Source organism: Mustela nigripes, chromosome 5 (genome assembly GCF_022355385.1).
Source record: "Mustela nigripes isolate SB6536 chromosome 5, MUSNIG.SB6536, whole genome shotgun sequence".
Taxonomy (NCBI): Eukaryota; Metazoa; Chordata; class Mammalia; order Carnivora; family Mustelidae; genus Mustela; species Mustela nigripes.
The window spans coordinates 86,854,227-86,872,666 of NC_081561.1; the positions used below are offsets into that span (position 1 = coordinate 86,854,227).

General features: G+C 46.2%; 1 protein-coding gene across 5 annotated transcripts in view; it reads right to left on the bottom strand.

Annotated features, from left to right (window-relative positions):
• Nucleotides 1–12,046: 12,046 nt before the first annotated feature.
• Nucleotides 12,047–18,440, bottom strand: part of NHSL1 (NHS like 1) — a 229,975-nt gene continuing 223,581 nt past the window's right edge. For all 5 annotated transcript variants that reach the window (XM_059400815.1, XM_059400812.1, XM_059400816.1 and 2 more), the window contains one exon: nucleotides 12,047–14,304. In XM_059400815.1, the coding sequence (XP_059256798.1) occupies nucleotides 13,569–14,304 (736 nt within the window). In that variant the 3' untranslated portion in view covers nucleotides 12,047–13,568. The remainder of the gene's footprint in view (nucleotides 14,305–18,440) is intronic.

The window sequence follows — 18,440 nt, forward strand, 5'->3', positions numbered from 1 at the left end:
CTCTTATCTATAGCAAACTTCTGTGTAGACTCTTTTCTAAGGCTAAGCCTTCCACCTTTGCTCTTGGTGTAACTCTTGCCCCCTCAGTGAGCACCCCTCCTCTCCTCTCTAAGCTGTCTGGATCCACATGTCCTAACCACCCTGCCTACCAACATGTTCAGATTCTGCCTGACCGTCCTTATCCTCCAAAATTAAATCCTAGTTCCCCCCTAGACTTTTGTAGGGGGCAATAATTCCCATCTCTCCTTTGCCTGGGTGATCTGGTTTCTCCAGAAAGAGCGATCCAGTCCCACAGCCATCACTGCTTTCCTCAGAGTTCTCCACATGTCGATGTGTCCATCCATTTTTCATGAGATTATCTTTTCCAAACTCTGAAAATAATTCACTTAAATTCAGTGCATTTATTCTGTCTTTTCTAGTTATCACTTAACCTTTCTCCCTAAACATTTCACTGGGAGGTCGTTTGCTTTCCTTCACTCTTGAAGAAGTCATAGTGGCATGCCTAGCATGCATGTCTACCACTGCACTATGCATGGGGACTGGGACATGGTGGTGACAGAAACACTCACTCATCGGCAACTTCATAATTATCCAATCCCACAATGCCTCTCACTCTTCCATTCAGTCCTCCTTCCTGAGAATACAGCAGTGAGTGTCCTCGTGGGGTTTATTTTCTGGAGAGGGAGAGGGTATAGATAAAATGAGGCTCTGGGATGGTGGGTGGCATGGCCAGGGACAGCAGACGTCTCACGGTGGGGACAGCCCAGTCCTCTCTGAGGAAGAGAGATTTGAGACTGGGATGGTGAGAAGGGGCCAGTCAGTCCCCAAGATTGGGGACATCTTGGGCAGAGATGACCAGGTCAAAGGAAGAGGCCATGTTCAGTATTCAGAACAAAAAGTTGTGTGTAGTGATTGCTGAGCAAGAGAGAGAAGAGAGAAAGCTGTGCTTGCAGTCTCTCTAGCTCTCTGGGACAAAGGAAACTGCTGATTTGGTACAGGGTTATGGGAAGTGCAGGAGTCAAGGGTTAGCAGCCTTTATTTAGGAATACCCTAGGAATCGAGCTTTTGTGGTGGAGGTGCAGTTCCCAGAGTGAGGGAACTCCTTCATTGGGCTGCCGCTGCCTAGCCCAATGTAGGAGGCTGGTGTAGAGCTGAGATTACTGACACGAAGTTGTCCTTGGTCATCTCTGGTACTTAGTGTAACTTTGGCCAAAGACCGGTCATTTCTTTTCTGGGACTTGGGACTTCTCCAGTTACATGGAGCTGTACTCCTCAGATCCACATTCAAGAAAGGACCAGCTGCCTGGCTTTGAGGGCTGTGGTCAGCTGATGTCTCTAGCTGACATTCTCTTCAGGGTTGGCTGCAGATTCAAGATAAGGACACACTATTCTCTGGGCATAGAGAGTCTGTGCCTGAGCAAGGCAGTGGGAACTGATAGTCTGCTGTTTTCTGGCATCTTCCAGCCTAAGACTGAGCAAAGTGATGGCAAGGACCTAGAGTAAACAGTCTTTGTTCTGGAGCTCCGTGGGGGTCTAGGAGACGTCATTAGATCTGTTAAGAATCCTGATAGCTCCCTCCACCCCCACAATCTTGCCTCTCCTTTCTCCTTTCAGAGCCTGTAACTTTGTCATACATTTCTTGTGCTCCTAACTCCATCCCAGGGTCAAACCGGCATAACTGGGGTCAGAGTGGCCCTCGATTATGGGCGCTAAGAGCATCCTGACACTGGGTCATCCCCTGAGTGGTTGGTTTTGAGGCTCACATCGCTGGTGGGTAGGCAGTGCATAGATGACTCCGGGCATAAGAGGGCTGTCTAGTTATTAAAACTTTAGGTGACATACTCCCGGAGAAGCGGACAATGGCTATGGATGATTCAGGTGTATTAGATGGGGGGTGGGGGTGGGTAATGAGTACAAGGGTAATGGACTCAAGTGGTTATTACTAACTTGATGTCCTCCAGGTGGATAAGGAAAAGCTGAGGTCAATTAACAGACAATTTAAAACTAAGTGTGAGAGCCAGAGTCTCTTTGCTAAGAAGCCCTCCCCTCATGCCGAAGTTCAGCAGAAAAAGCTGTAGGTCAAGCACAGGATTTCATGGTAAAAGTAGTAACCACCAAAGATGTTCAACCAGTGGCAGCTTGGGGGCTCCACTGGGGCGTCTGCCCTCTGCTCAGGTCATGATCCTGGGGTTCTGGGATGGAGCCCCATTTTGGGCTCCCTAGGCTCAGTTGGGGAGTCTAGGCTCCCCTGCTCATGCTCTCTCTAGCTCTTCCCCTCTCTCTCAAATGAATAAATAAAAATCTTTAAAAAAAAAAAAAATTAAACTAAACCACCTTTGTTACACCAAGGTCAGGACCAAACCTGGATGATGAGGACAGTTGGTGGATGCCCCCAACAATTCTGACTCCCTGAAAGTTTCTGAACACTCTGGGCCTGCAGAAGAGGCTTAGCCTTTCCCCATTAAGAACCCTTCCCCTTCTCCCACCTTAACAGGAGGAAATGCAATATTCACAGAGATCTGTCCCCATAACACAATGGGTGTCCCAAGAAGCTGACGTCCCCCACCTCCCAGGCCTGTACCCAAGGTGAAGTCATAGCATCACCTGGCTGGGGCCATGCCAGGCCTTAACGAAGGAAGAAATGGGTAACATGCCACAGGTGCTGTGGAACCTAGCCAACACCCAGCCACTGGCAGGCCAAGATGGCACCCTGGGGCCCCGGTTCCCCAGGTGCTCAATCAGAAGACTGGATAAGGGAAGGCTTACTGGTTTGGGAGTTATCACTCAGGATACAGGATTTAATACCATGAGAAAAACTCCAGGGGATGGTGCAAACTCACGGCTTTAATGTGGGTGGCTCCTAGAGGCCTGGAAAAAGTGATTGGAATGTCAAAATGCCTGAGCTGCAGGGAGAGAGAACAGAGAAAGGAATGCAAAGCTCACGAAAGGGCCCATGCTGGATAATTACGGGCAGCAATAAGACCCACCTGATTTTTGTCTTAGTCTGCTAGGGCTGTCGTAACAAACCGCATAGACTAGCGGGGGCTTAAACAACAGAAATTTGCTTCACACAGTGCTAACAGCTGGGAATGCTCAGACTAGAGTTTTGGCCAAGTCAGTGCCTGTTGAAGGCCGGCTTGCTGGTTTGCAGACAGCGTTGTCTTACTATAACCCCATGTGGCCGAGGGGGACGTATCAGAGGCAGTCATTAAGAACACACCACTTGACCCCAGAGCAGTGGGAGGCTCCCCACGCCCGCCCCTGTGGGTGGAATGCACGCTCCTCTTGTCCTCCTGGCTCCTAGGGGGGACTCCTGCAAGGTCACAGCCCATGGATGGAAACAGGGATGGGGCTCAGTTAAGGCCTCTAGCAACAGTCGTACCCCCTTAGCTGCAGGGGATCTGTTCTAAGACCCCCAGCGGGTGCCTGAAACCATGACAGAACTGAATCATATACATACCATTTTTTCCTCTACCTATATACCTCTGATCACGTCTAAGTTTATGAAAAGTAGGCACAGTAAGAAGTTAACAATAACCAATAATAACACTGAAATAATTATAACAAAATATTCTACTAAAAGTTATGCAAATACGATCTCTCTCTTTCAAAATACCGTATTGGGCTGTACTCACCTTTGTGGGGACGTGAGGTGACAAAATTCCTGTGCTAGGAGAGGAAGCGACGTGAGGGACACAGGTATGGTGATGCAGCGCTGGGCTCCTCCTGACCTTCTGAACACACTTCCTGAGGAGGAGTTTCCGGTGAAGGGCCTGAAGCCACAGGAGGGAAAGCCCCAGATAAGGGGGTCCGCGGAAAACTTTGGAGCTTCTGGTGGGCAGGTGCGGAAAACTCCAGGCCGTGCAGCTACCTAAGACAAACCTCCCTTGTTCCCTTGTTTACCAAAACTGCCACCAACTTGTATGAGGCGGTTTACCTCTTCTTTTGCTCTCTTCCTGCCTTCTGCGTTCGGGAACCAGCTTCAGATGACACCCGGGGAAGGTTCCCGAGCAAGTTGTGAGCCAACAAGATGGTTATTTTTCTTCTTGTAGGAACACTAAGCCCGACTTGAGGGCTTCTCCTCATGACCTCATCAAAACCGAGTTATTTTCCGAAGGCCCCATCTCTGAACAACCGCCGCGTTGGTGCTGAGGACGTCATCGTGTGAACTTGGGGGAGGGGACACAATTCAGCCCATAGCAATTATGTTCCATGGGAAGGCCCGGAGGACCCGCCGTTCAGCAAGCGGCCCAATTGTGTCCCCTTGGAAAGGCACAGGTGACAGGTGTGTGAACAAAACCACGTGCTCAGCAGCAGCTGTCCTTTGCAGCCCAGGCTGGCAGGACAGGCTGGGGAGGAATCTAGCTTGCCAGGACAGCCATGTGGGTGAGGGGCAGACTCCGAAGAGCCCAGGTGGCAGCGCTCATTGCAGAAACCAGGGTGAGTTAATGATCGTGTTAACCACTAAGGGCAAAAGGGCAGCCCCAGGAGGCCTATCCTGTAAAGTCTCACGGAAATGGTTACTAGAACATGGCATCTGGAAGGACACAATAGACTGGGTAGCCAACAAGGGTAAGGTTCTTTATACATAACCCAAGGAGAGCAGGAATGGATAAGCAGGGGGCTGAGATCACACTCCCACCGCCCCCCACCCTTGCCCACAACACTGACCCCTTGCCCAGTTTCCAGAGTTGAGCCTCTTTTCAGACTCAAAACTCACTGACTGAAGAGGTGGTTGGGTTCCCAGGAAAAGGTCCCCACAATATTTCAGTAAGTGTGCACACTGATGAGTCCCCCAGTATTTTTCTAAAGGGACCTGTGTCCATTTACTCAGGTGGATGTACCCTGGAGACAGGGAAATACGCAGATACACTGGGGTCTCAAATGACATTGGATGCCTGGAAACCTAGGGTGTCATCATAGTTCCTCTTCCCCATTAAAGTGAGAGCATATGTAGGTTAGAAAATAAATGGAGTTCTAATCAAAGTTTGCTTCCAGTTGGTTCCCTGGGTCTGCAGACCAAGCACTGGTTATTGCCTCAATCCCTGGATGCATAATTAAAATTGGCATACTTGGAAGGTAAGATGACCCCACATTGATTTCTTGACTTCTGAGGAAAGAGTCTAAGCTTCTAAATCCCCTCTTCCCAAACTGGCCCACTAAATAAAAAACAGTATTCCCTTGAGCGATATTTTTAAAGATCCTCGGGTGAACATTCACTTCTAGTTGTGATGGTGAACTAGGAACCAGACATTGAAAGCCCACAGTATCTAACTGTGCTCTCAGAGAGAAGGGGTTGGGAGAGCTGGGTGGGTGTGGAAAGGTGAGTTCAGTGACTGCTCAAGCTTATGGCTTTGAGGCTGTTTCTAGGCAGCAAAGCAGGTAGGAGAAAGCCAAACAGAGACCCCTAGGCTCACTGAGAAGACATTTGAAAAGACAGAGATCAGTATTAGGGGATGCCAAAGGGAACAGAATTTGTTCAGCAGCATAGAGGATGAACACACACACACACACACACACACACACATACACCTCTCTATATATACAGTGAGTCCTCTTAGGTCCTTGGTCAAGCACTGATCTGTGAAGGTGTAAGAAGAAAGTATCCAAGCCAAGAAATGAACAACTGGAAAACAGTAGAAGAAATGACTCACAGATCATATTTCAGGCAGGAGTTTTTGTTAGCAGGAGTAGAAATAACTCAAAATGCAGGGAGGCATCCGCTAGTGCCTCACAAGGGTACTACCTTAGTAGTGAGGTTTAATTGTCTAAACCAAAGAGTTTTCTAGACCTCCCTTAATGAAGTTTAGAAGCAATCCTTGAAAGGATCAAACTAATCCCAAGAAACTTGGCTGTGTGCCTGAATAAGGCCCAATACTATTTAAAGGAATACAACAAAATCCACCCACAAACAACTCCCAACATTCAATTAAAAAACTTTTTTTAGAAAAAATATTTTTTTGGGGGGACGCCTGGGTGGCTCAGTTGGTTAAGCAGCTGCCTTTGGCTCAGGTCATGATCCCGGCGTCCTGGGATCGAGTCCCACATCGGGCTCCTTGCTCCACGGGGAGCCTGCTTCTCCCTCTGACTCTGCCTGCCACTCTGTCTGCCTGTGCTCGCTCTCGCTCTCTCTCTCTGACTAAATAAATTAAAAAAAAAAAAAAATCTAAAAAAATATATATATATTTTTTAAAGATTTCACTTATTTTGACAGAGAGAGAGAAATCACAAGTAGGGAGAGAGGCAGGCAGAGAGAGAGAGAGAGGAGGAAGCAGGCTCCCCTCGGAGCAGAGAGCCCGAAGCGGGGCTCGATCCCAGGACCCTGGGATCATGACCTGAGCCGAAGGCAGAGGCTTTAACCCACTGAGCCACCCAGGTGCCCCTTTTTAGAAAAGATATTTAAAGAAACAAAATTATGACTCTTAATTAGGAGGAAAAAAATCAATTAGGATTAGGAACAGACCTAGAAGTGACAGGAAGGAATTAGCAGCATGGCCCATGTGATCTTGCAGATTTATGTTATCAGAGGTGAAGAAAAGAAAGAAATGCAATGAAAAGAAAACAATGTAGAATTATGACAAGCCCCAGGGGGAGAATTGCAATGCAGGTCCCGGGGTTCCTGAAGCAAGGCTTGCTAACTGCAGGAGAATATGACATGGTTTTTGAAAAAAAGCTTCAGGTAGGCTACTGGGCCCTAGGAGAGGTGTCACTATGACACACCACATGATGATGTGTCCAGAACTGCCCATCTTATGTTCATAATCATAAAGTTGGCAGACCAGTGGTCCATCATAACATAGAAATGATACATCCAGAAGCAAGCATGAGCAGGACTAGAGTACATAAGCAAGCTGCATGAACAGACCACCCGAACTCCTATGTCATCATGGTTGCACCCATTCCCCCTGCTTACACCCATTCTCACTGCTTCCCTCTGGTTATTTGGAAGACATGTATGATCAGGTGAGGGAAGAGGGAAAAACTTCAACTTGGTGCACTGATCACTTGACTTACTCTGAGGGTGCAAGATCAACAGGGACAGCATCCTCAGGGGTGATGTTGAAAGACAACTTGGAGGAAAAAATTTCTGTGATTTTTCTGCAAATAAAATAAAATAAAATAAAAAGTAGGGCAGGGTAGGGTTTTTGGTAATGGACCTGGTCATTTACTTTGCAAGGGAAAAGGTGAAATATACCTGAAGTCATAGCAAGGGCAAATGGCTTGGCCAATGGATCCAGAGTTTGGAAAGGAAAAAGAAGAAAGGATGACTGACACAAGGAAGCCTGAGGATGGAGGCATGTGGATGGACGTATGAGAGCAGGCACAGAGCAAAAAAAGCACCGTCTCACGTGTTTATGCCCACCAGAGACCCACTCAGCCTGGCCCCTTAGCTTTTGTTGGTGCTCATCCCAGTGCTGGCACAGTATGCACACAAATAAAGTAGCAATGGTGGCAGAAACAGAGGCTAGCATGAACCCCCAGGGACATGTCTCTCACTTGGGGCATCCCTTGCCCAGCTGCAACTGTGAATGGACAAGTGTAGCAACCCTAGTCCCAGAATGGTTTGATTCTCAGGACCTCAGGACCCTTGGGAATGACAGCTTGGTTCACACTGCTAGGAAAGCCAGGGAGAGGAGCAGAGGTGGCAGTTGAAGGTAAAGGACATGGCGGGGGTGGGGGTGTGGAAATGATGAATATCAGATGTGGCCCCAGGCCAATGGCAGGAAGAGCTACAGTTGGTCCCACCATGCTCCTTTAAAACGTTTTCTCCTCATGCAAAGGAGTCCGCGGAGCGGCTCTCATGATTTTTGGTGGGGCAGGTTGGCGGGGGAAGGAAGAGGACCTACAAGGTTACAGAGAGGACCGTGGCAAGCATGGAGATGTGCCACTTAGCTCTCTTTTCAAGGCTTGCCAGCCAGCTCCAAATAGTGTAGTTGGTTGACAGCCTCTAACTGTTGGCTTCATCAGGGGCAACCTTAGCTTTTAAGCTAAGGTCATACTACTCCCAAATCAGAAAGGGTTGGTGGCCAATAATCACACTAAGTACTAGAAACTGAAGGCACATTTTTCTCAGTGTAACCTCTTACCAAAGACCAAGCAAGGCAGTGGTAAAGGACCTAGCTGCTTCTGTCCATCAAAGGGCCAGCTAGTGTGTGAGCTTTCCTGAGTTCTTATAGGCTAGGCAGACATGTAAGATCAGGACTGCCATCCGATAGCTTTCCTGGCCTCATCTTCCTTCCTCCCTTTTCCTTTTAAAGGGGTTACGCTCCAATAAAACCACTGACACTCTTCAGGATCTTGGTGTCTACTTGCCGAGGAAAGTTAAGGCAGCATAGAAATGGAGGAACTTTTCTTTTCAGTAGTTCAAGGCTCTGAGGTGGGGAGTAGCTTCTGCTCAGGGACTGAAACGAGAATAAGGCCAGACCCTTTGAGTGAGGGAAACAGTGGCAGATCTTAAAGGTCACAGCAAGGCCTTAGAATCCTAGTCTTCGAAGGGTTCCAAACACTGGAGGGCTATGAATTGTTTTTACGAGCTTATTTTATATGCCACATTAAGAGTGACTGAAGATGCGCCTTAAAGATCCAACCAGTTGGGAAGCTTCTACAAGAGTCTGGGTGGGAGAAAACAACTTTGAGCTAAGCAGTAGCAAGGGAACCAGTGAGAAGTGATTGGATTTGGGAAATAGTCTGGCAGTATGATTGACAGGACTTGCTTAGGGTTTAGATGTCGGTGAAAAGGAAACAGGCACAAGAAGGAACCTGGATATGGCACCTGAGCCATTGTGTGTGTGGTAACGTTGTTAATTGATAAGGTAGAGATTTGTGTGTTTTTGGGGGGGCGGGTAGAAGAATGGTTTGGAGATATTAAGTTTAAAACACCTTTAATGCATGGCGCCTGGGTGGCTCAGTGGGTTAAGCTGCTGCCTTCGGCTCAGGTCATGATCTCAGGGTCCTGGGATCGAATCCCGCATCGGGCTTTCTGCTCAGCAGGGAGCCTGCTTCCCTCTCTCTCTCTCTCTCTCTCTCTCTCTCTGCCTGCCTCTCTCTCCGTCTACTTGTGATCTCTCTGTCAAATAAATAAATAAAATCTAAATTAAAAAAAAACACCTTTAATGCAGATTCTGAGCAGGCAGTAGGTAATACCTATCTGGAGATCACAGAGGAGGTGAGGACAGATGTTCAGGAGTCACCAGTACACACACGCACACATTTAATGCTATGGGATTAGATGTAGTTAACAGAGAAGAGTCTAGCTTTAGAAGGCTAAGAACCAAGCCAGATCATACCATTCTCCTTATAAAACCTTCACTGTTGCCAAATACTACAGAAAACCCAAATTCCTTGGGAGAGCATCCTGGGTCCTCTACATTCTTGCCAGAGACAACCTTTCCAGTCTTGTACCCTACAACGTTTCCCTAGAGACATTTTAATTATGTGGCTTCCTCTGAACACTTGGCCTCTGTGTCTTTGCTCATGCTATCTCCTCCACTTGGAGTGTTCTTCTGTCAGCTTCCCCTGCTTGGTGAAACCCTCCTTTGCCATAATGTCTCAGTTCAGGTTCATCATCAATCCCTCCCCACATCTACCTAGTCAAAAGCAATGACACCTGGGACACCTGGCTGGCTCACTCTTGATCTCAGGGTTGTGAGTTCAAGCCCCACACTGGGTATAGAGAGGACTTAAAAAAAAAAAAAAAAAAAAAAAAAAAAAGGCAAGGCAAGGATACCTTCCTCTGAGAACCTTATCCCTCCACCACGAGTAGAAAAATGACTTACCCAGTGTGCCTGGAGGTGGATAGCTCAAGGATGGTACAGTGGCTCTTGAGGTAATTAGTGGACCAGGCTCCTTTCTCCTCCACCTTCCACAACATATGGCTTTCAACCCATTGGTGCTGAAAGGCTGGAAGAGTACGGCTCCTCTCCTAGCCTCCCATTCATTCAGGGAGAAACAGGAGAAAGGAAGCCACAGGGAGGGAGCTGGCTCCTGTATCAGCAAACATCCTGGAGATTTCCAGATTACTGCTCATGTCTCATTGGCCAAAACTGTGCCCTCCTGACTACAGGGGAGGCTGTGAGGTAGTGTTTTGGTTGGGTGTGTCGCCAGTATGAACAGACGTCAGGTGTTCCAGTGGTAAAGGAGAACCCACAGAGGGCCGGGTCCCAACAGGGCTGGCTGTGAAGGCCAGAGGCCTCTTTCTTCTCTTCTATTCTGACACGGTTTACAGGACAGTTCCCAGTTTGTGTTTCTTTTTCACTAGATCTGGAAACTCTCAACCACACTTTTTTAATCCTAGGATCCCTCCTCTTTACCTAGCACATTAGAAGTATTTAATAACGGGCTTTTTTTCACTGCTGAAAAAATGTCTACAGATTGCGCTCCAGTCCTCTTCTATGAGTAAAGGCTGGCCTGTGTAGAAGGCGGTTTACAGAAGCTCATCGAAAGAAACTGTATTACAGTAACTGAATAGCTTATTACAGAAAAACAGGCCTCAAGAGTCAAACGGACCTGAAGAGTCAGGTCCATTTTGTTTCAAAGACCCTCTTCCCAACCCTGCCCCCCGAAAATATCCTAATATCCACCCGTTACCCTGTTGTACTCATTTCATGATGGACTCTCAGGAACGTAAATGGTTATTCACCTTCAGTTAATGTGCTGAAAACACATGAAGGCAGAACCAATAAAGCCGATCCCATGCTTCACCTGTCCCACCAGGACGCCCATCACAGAGCCAGGTGTTGTGCTGCAAGGCAGGCAGGAGACAGAGATGTGGAAATGCCTCCTTTGTTCCCCTTGTTAAACTGTGACTCCCCCACAGGAGAAGCAATGGTCTCACAATCAACCTTCTTCAGAAACAGGAGGGCAGAAATCAGACCAAAGGTGAGGTGGCTTCCCACTGATAGGCCACATGGTCATTTGTCTCTCTCCCAACTCTCAGGAAAAATAAGGTGGAAATAATTTAGCCCCAGGGCTTCTGTCTACGATTCTCTGGCACTTACAGTCTCAGGGTATGAGGAAATGTCACACGTCTACGCTGACTGAATTTTTAAAGATGATATGGTCTGTTATCAGCAGCGAGTCTCACAGAGGAATAAAGCAGCAAAGCCAAAGATGCCATATGTTTCAGGGGTGAAATCTAGATTCTTGTCTTCTTATATTTCACGCACACCTGTGAGAAGTTCTCGCATCCCTCCACATGCCACATCACCTGAACTACCAGTCAAGACATTTTTCCTTTTTTATTCAAGAGTCGATAGGACATTGTTCAGAGTTGTTTTTCCATATGTCCTTTTAGATGGCACCATCCACAGTGTCTGTGACGTTCTATCTCCTCTGTTGGGTCCCCCTCCCACAGGCGCCTTCTGGTCTTCGCTGCTGTTCTGTTTGTATCCAGCAAAGCACTCAACAGTTCCGTGAAAGGAGGCCTACCTTATTATTTAAAAGTGAGTGTACAAACAAAAAGAAATAACGTTCAAACATTTACTTTACAATTGTTTTATTCAAAGCAAATTTTAAAACCTAGTATTTTTTTCTTTAAAAAACGGGGATTTTTTAAATAGTTTTATAATTAGTTTTGATGTTGTTTACTTTATACCTTCGACATAAATGATTTATATATTAAGTTAAAGTTTTCTGATATCCACGTACATTCTAATCTTGTTTAGGGAGCTATGAGAAGACTTCATATTCAGAAGCCAACACCACTTTTCTAAAATTTAGAAGAGAAGATCCTTGTGCCCATTGTAGTAGACAATTGCTCCAAATGGTAGAAAGTCCTTTAGCCTTCAGCCAAATGTCAGGTCTTGATTTCTGGTTGTGTGAAAAGAAGTGTTTTGTTTTCTTCAGAGAAAAGAAGAAGTCTTAATCCTATAGGTTTGTTTTTGTTTCAAAGACGTGTCTAAAATGGGTACCTAAAGCTGTAATGTATAACAAACCCTTTGATAATCTGGCCTGTATAGTCCCAACTTATCGATGATATTTTTATACCAAAAAAGATGACCACTGGCAGCTGCATTGTACGTAGGCCAAGAATCTCAGTACTGTCCTCTTAGGTTCTTCGAATGAAGAAGACAAGACTTATTTTATTTAGCCAACAAATACAGGAGTCCAAGTCCACATCAGTTGGGAGGGAATAGGGAAAGGAGGTCACAAGAATAGGACATAAAAATAAATACTTTACACACTTTTCTCCCATGCCTAAAAGTATTAGAATTCTAACTGGAGAAGATTAGAAGGTAATTAGCCAACTCAATTCCTTATAAAATATATAAAAACTCACAAACCAAATGATGCAAAAAATCTTTTAATCTAAAAACTCATTTCTCAGGGCTAATTGGCCCTGCCAATTTGTATTAGTTTATTTGACTAACAAGAGCTATTCAGCATTTTCTTCAGAGTAAGGTAATATATAATCGATTCTCATAAACCTTTTCAAATGAGGACATGATACTGTAGGCAGTTCAAGGAAAAATAGCCATACCTTTTTCTTTGGTGTAACCAAAAGGATATCCAAAAGTTAGCAAATGCTGACATTTCAAGTGGTAAGAAATTGCCAAATGGAAGTTTAAACTCTGGTACAAACAGTCGTAAAAGGAAAATCTCCACCCACAGTTCCGTAGTGCAAGTTTTCAAATTTAATTCTGAAAAATAGTTTTATTGACTAAGCAGGAAACCGCTTCCAGCAGTGTCTCACGTGCCCCCTCCTCGCTCACCGTCCCCGCATATGCTCACCTCACTGCTAGTCTCAAGGAGGCCTCTGCTGCTCCTCAGGGCAGGAATTCAGTACAGAAGGACCCACGTGTCTCAAAGTCAGGCTGAGAGCTGGGAGTCTGTGTCTGCACCAGCAGCTCGCTCCAGGTTAGAGCGTGGCCCCTCCACGTGTTTGCCAATTTCACGAAAAGGAAACAAAGTCCCCCACCCCACCCCCCAAGAAAAAAGTACCTGAACCCATTAGTCCGTTAGCCCTTTCCCATCGTTTTGGGTTCATGATGACATGGCTCACATGGAAAGCTCACCGGGGCCTGCACTGCCGTGTGTCCTCTGCAGGGGCACCACGCACAGGCCCCCTCTTTCTTAGAAGGAACGCTTCTCTCACTCCCGTCTTCGGGAACTCACTAATTTCTGACAACGTGATACTTTTAAAGTGATTCTTACCTAGTCCAGAAGCCTCCATCCCTCTACCCAGCTTAACTGTGTTTCCTTCTCCTACTTCTGTATACGCTGTATGTGTGTATTTTTTTAAACATGTGAAGTGTTCAAAATGCACACACACCCCTCCACACATACACCCAGCATTTTGCAAAAAAAAAAAAAAAAAAAAAAAAAAAAAAAGTCTTCCCCAGGAAGCACTTTAAGAAGTTAAGCTTCTACTTGCTTTTAAGCCACAGGGCAAGTGCCAAGTGAGTCCTATGGGATGCTCTTCTTCCGCGCTGGGGCCCAGGGCAGGAACGGAGCGAATGCTGAGTGGGATCTGCAGGCCAGGCAGGGAAGGGTACCTGTGTGCCGGGCTTCCCTAGAGCCGCATGTTGCACGCCTCCCTCACATTACCTGGGAGAATCAGACTCTCGTCCCTAGCTCTCTTCCCGCAGAGGACCTCCACTCTGTTCTGCTGGATCTGCGCCCTCGGTGCGGACCGGCCCATCTGTGGGGCTGGGACCCTGCACCTGCAAGGAGGCGGCGGGCTCCCCACCACAGAGCAGGCTTCCCCGGTCTGTTTCACCCCCTACCAGTCCATCCAGGGAACACCCCCTTGCCGTGTCCAGGGCCCAATGAGCCCTGTTGTCTACTGGCTCCAGGGCCTCCCCTTCGCCTTCCGAGATAACGGTCATGGGGCTGCTCTGGATCCGGTTCCGCACGCTGAACCTGCTGCTGGCGGCAGAAGGTGGGGTCCGACTGCGGCCGTACCGGGGGCCGGAGAAGGACAGACTCCGAGGCATCAAGCCTTCGTTCTTGGCCCACTCCTCCTGGGCCCTTCTGTTCTTGCTTGGGGAGCAGCTGGATGGGCTCTCGGGGGTGTCTGGCGAAGGCTCTGACCTTGACCTCTGGAATCTGGGGTCTGTGTTCTTTAGCATCTCGGCTGCAGACATGCGGGCACTGGTGTCTGAGCGACTCCCCTTTTTTAGCAGCAGAGCTTTGAAGTTGTCACTGCTGGTGCTGCTTTTACGGACGCTTCTCTGAATTGAGCCCACTTGTTTTGGGGACGCCAGGCTGGGGGCAGCACCGGTGGGTGTCACTGGAGGGGAAGGAGAATGGTTCCGGGAGTGATCGTCATCTGAATCTTTACGGCCGAGGACTTTCCTCTTGGATCTGAGATTTAATGACATTAAGATGAAGGTTAACTCCCAGGGGGCCATGGGACATCAGTCACAACTGCGCTGCTCACTGCATACTCACGTCACCATTTGTGAAGAGTTACTTTAACAGTTCACTGTATTATCACGTGAGCCCCTGACCCCCTATGGTGGATGATTAACTTATGGCCAGCTTTCTTTCATCTCTACCCCCACTGGATTATTTTAAAACACATCTCAGACATGATTATTAGCTTATTTTGGTGAGGATCACTTCAAAAGTTACAAATAATTGCCATTTTTATCTAACTCTCCTCTACTGGACTGAGCTTGAGGGCATTTCAGTGCCGACCACCCTTTTCTCTACTCTTTCTTTTCTTGTTTGACCTTAGCCCTTGAACAGGGCTAATGGGTAAGCCAATCCCCAAAATATTGCCTACCTTGAGGTAAACCCCCACCCTCAGGTTCTAGGATGACTCTACAACTCTGCATTCTTAGTCATTCTAGAGTCTGACATAAAACCGGTCTTCTTTGGCTCTTACTGGACCCTATGTCAACTTCTTAAAATCCCGTTTTCCAAAAAACAAGGGTGAACCTTCCACACCACATTCTGTTGCCTGACTGATTTCAGACAACCTCCCACCAATCAAGAAAATCTGAGGAATGCAGGGATAATGTGAAAGAGGAGGGGCCGGTAGGGACAAGTAAAATGTTTCCTGGAGGTGCTTCTTGTCTTCAATCTCTAAGAACCTCACTGTTCCATGTGTCTTATACCAAGAGTGAGTCAGGGGTAATAAAGCAGATGAGCCAAGTGGCCTCTTGCTGGTCTCTTCCTAAGAACAACTCAGTCTACAAGGAATCTCTCAGCTAAGTGCAGGTGCTTTAAGGAAACGGTACATTTAATCAAATATCTCTTTGTTTGCTATATAATTCCAGCATATGCAGCAGGGAAAGATAAAGAGAATGCTATTGTACATACAGATAAAGAACTGAATTTGAGCACTTCCAGCTGTGGCACCTTGGGCAAGCTACTCATCTATGCTGCAACTTTGCTTTCGTACTTGCAGAATGGGGGTGAGGATACTAACCTCACAGGTCTGTGAGGCTTCAGTGAGCTAAAGAACCCCAGAGTCACACAGACCTGGGTTAAATCCCACACTCAAGTTTCCATGCTCTGTGACCTTGGGCAAGTTGAAGTTTCTGACCCAGTTTCCTACCTGGAAGAGGAAATAAACAGTGGAGAGCTCATGCTTTACCAATAAAGATGAGTGCAAATAACAGCTATGGAGTGTCGGGCATGAAGGATGTGTTTAACCAAACCGCCATTCAGGGAACTCCAGCTCTTCCGCCCAGCTACCAGGCCAGGCTTCTGTGCTGTTCTGACCACAGGCCTGCACAACCAGGCACTGGAGAGGATGGGCCCTGCAGGCTGCCGGGGGCTTGGTGCTCCCTGGGTCCTCTCTATGCTTCTGGCCAAAAGGAAGCCCCCAAAGTGGAAGACAGGAAGTGGCGAAGGCTAAAAAATAAAGTGTGAAGGGCAGCCAGAGCTGACATGGCACCGGCCCCTTGGAGGCTGTAGAGCTGGGCCTCTGATACTTTGGGTCAATGGCCCTGCCCTGCTGTCAGCAGAGAGCGGTGCTCTGGCACACATTCCTGACCAGCCGACAGAAATAATGTCTCAGCATCAGCATCTCAGAGCTGGAAATGACTTCAGCCTGTCTGACCAGAGAAGGTAACAAAGGCCAAAGAGTGAAGCCACACAGCCTCCTCCAAGAACGAGGACTCGATGCAGTATCTCCCCGCCTGCAGCACGTGACCTCACGACCTCTAGTGGTTCCTTCTCAAGGGCAGCTCTGTTCACTGGATCCTTGCAGGGACCACTTTGGAGCCTAAGTTCTTGTCTGAGTTTTAAAAGATGAGAATGTGCTTGACCCACACATCAAGCCCCTGGCTACCCCTGGTTCAAGTTATGTCATTTCTCAAGAGCAGCTGTGGCCTGAAAATGAGAATTAAATCTAAACATATGAATTCTGTGAATTCTCAGCATAAACGTATGTATTCATGTGTATATACACACGCACACGTACACTGTGTGTGTATTTCTAAAGAAGGGGGTTATAAAAAGTGCTCAAACAGTTAACATGGGCTTGAAAACTAATTACTTCAATAAATATAAAAATTTCACACCTCAACTGGTGTTCTACATTTTCCATCTGGCTTTAAATCTGAAGTGAATTAATTTGCATTATAAAATCTGAAGGCTGTGGTACAGTTGAGATACTCCTTCTTTTAAATTATTAGCTTAGTGCTGACAAATATAAAATTAAGCCCTAAAAATCAGACTTCAGATGGATTTTTCTTATGTCTGCTAATACATGATCGATGCTAAAACAGAAATGAGCAGGTGTCCTTGCTCTCTTTGTGATCCATACCCTATTTGGCCTTTATTTCTACCATGTGTACACAGAATAATAGAGACTGGCAGATTTCCACGTCTGCAGTAGATAGAATTCACTAGTAGGAGAAACCGCAGATTTCTCGGTGCCTTAAGAAGCTTCCCAAAGTAAAATATGGATGCGGACTTTGGCATATTTTTTGGAAAAGCACATAGTAACTTGGCCCCACAACAGTTGGGATCCTCACTTAGACCAAGTAGTTAGTACATAGAGCCATCAGCAACACGTCTTCTCTGGGGACTGCTACTATAAATCTATATGCCTACGTGTTTAGCAACCCAGTGCATTCCAGACTAAATGAAAGACGTTGAGTCTTGGAAGAATTCCTAAGAGTTAAATTCCAATCGGTTTCATTTAATTCAGAAAATATTTATTAAGTGCTTATTATGTGTCTAGCACGGTGAGAGTTAGAAACATCTGTATAAACTTCTAGAAATGCCACTAAAGTTGGCTTCAAAGGATGTAGCATTTTCATTTTACTGTTCTGAGAAACAGTTTCATAGGCAGCTACGTCTTTATTTCTTTTTTTCCGATTGGATTGTTTGATTTTTTAATTTAAATTCAATTAGCCAGGATATAGTACATCATTAGTTTTTGATACAATGTTCAATGATTCATTAGTTGAATATAACACCCAGTGCTCATCATATCACGTGCCCTCTTTAATTTTACTCAGCCATCAGACAGGATGAGTATGTACCATTTACCTCATTGATTTCTAATGAGATCAAAGATACCAGTCAGAAAGACGATGTTAAAGAGGCAGTCTTTAGGGTCTTTGGGGATAGTATATCAATGCTAGAGTCAAGAGGTAAAGAACAAATTTCTTGACAAACACCTAACTCCCTCGCTTGGTTCCACTGCTCCCCTCCAAGTTAGATATTTGCATGCTGCATGGGGAACTTCATATCAGGACAATCCTATGTTTTTCATCTCATGCAATAGCCTTTTCAGTTAAATTCCAAGAAGGGAAAACAGTCCTGACACAAGGTGATTTACACAGAGAATCAAATGACTTTATAGGCACCTTTGTTTCTGGAAGAAAAAAAGGGACCTCCATTCAGTGCAGTGTAAGACCTTGGCAGCAGAAGGACATTCTTAAGAATTATCTGAAAATACTGCGGCAAAGAAGTCGAGAAGGAAGCAGAGGGTTTATCCAGCATTGTGTTCCAAAGTACTTGCAACATGTACAACCTTATCATACCCTACAATGACACTGCTGGGAGTACAGGCTGTTTACAACCAGAAAAAAGGCAGTATATAGTTTTCGTGCTAAATTATACTCACTCTCTTAGGCGACCAGATGTAAAAAGTGTGACAACAGTTCAGGCAGTTATTTTGAAAAATTTACTCTACATTTTTAAAAAACCCAACAATTTTTGTGCCAGTAGATGGCACTAACAGTATACAATAACAAATTTAATTCCTTCCACTCTGCTTTGAAAAGATTGTACTCTTGTATTGAAATATTTAAGTAGCCAAGACAACTGCACTAAAAAATCCTGAAATTTCTGTAACACAAAAATAATTAAAACAACAACAAAAAAAAACCCCAAAACCCCCCACAATACACCCTTAGGAAAGCAGTCCTGTGGAGCTGGTCTGTGTAGCTTATGTCCACAAAACAGCCTCACTCATCCTGGACTGGACTACCCATTGCTCTAATCTAATCTTGTAAATACTCTGTCATATGATT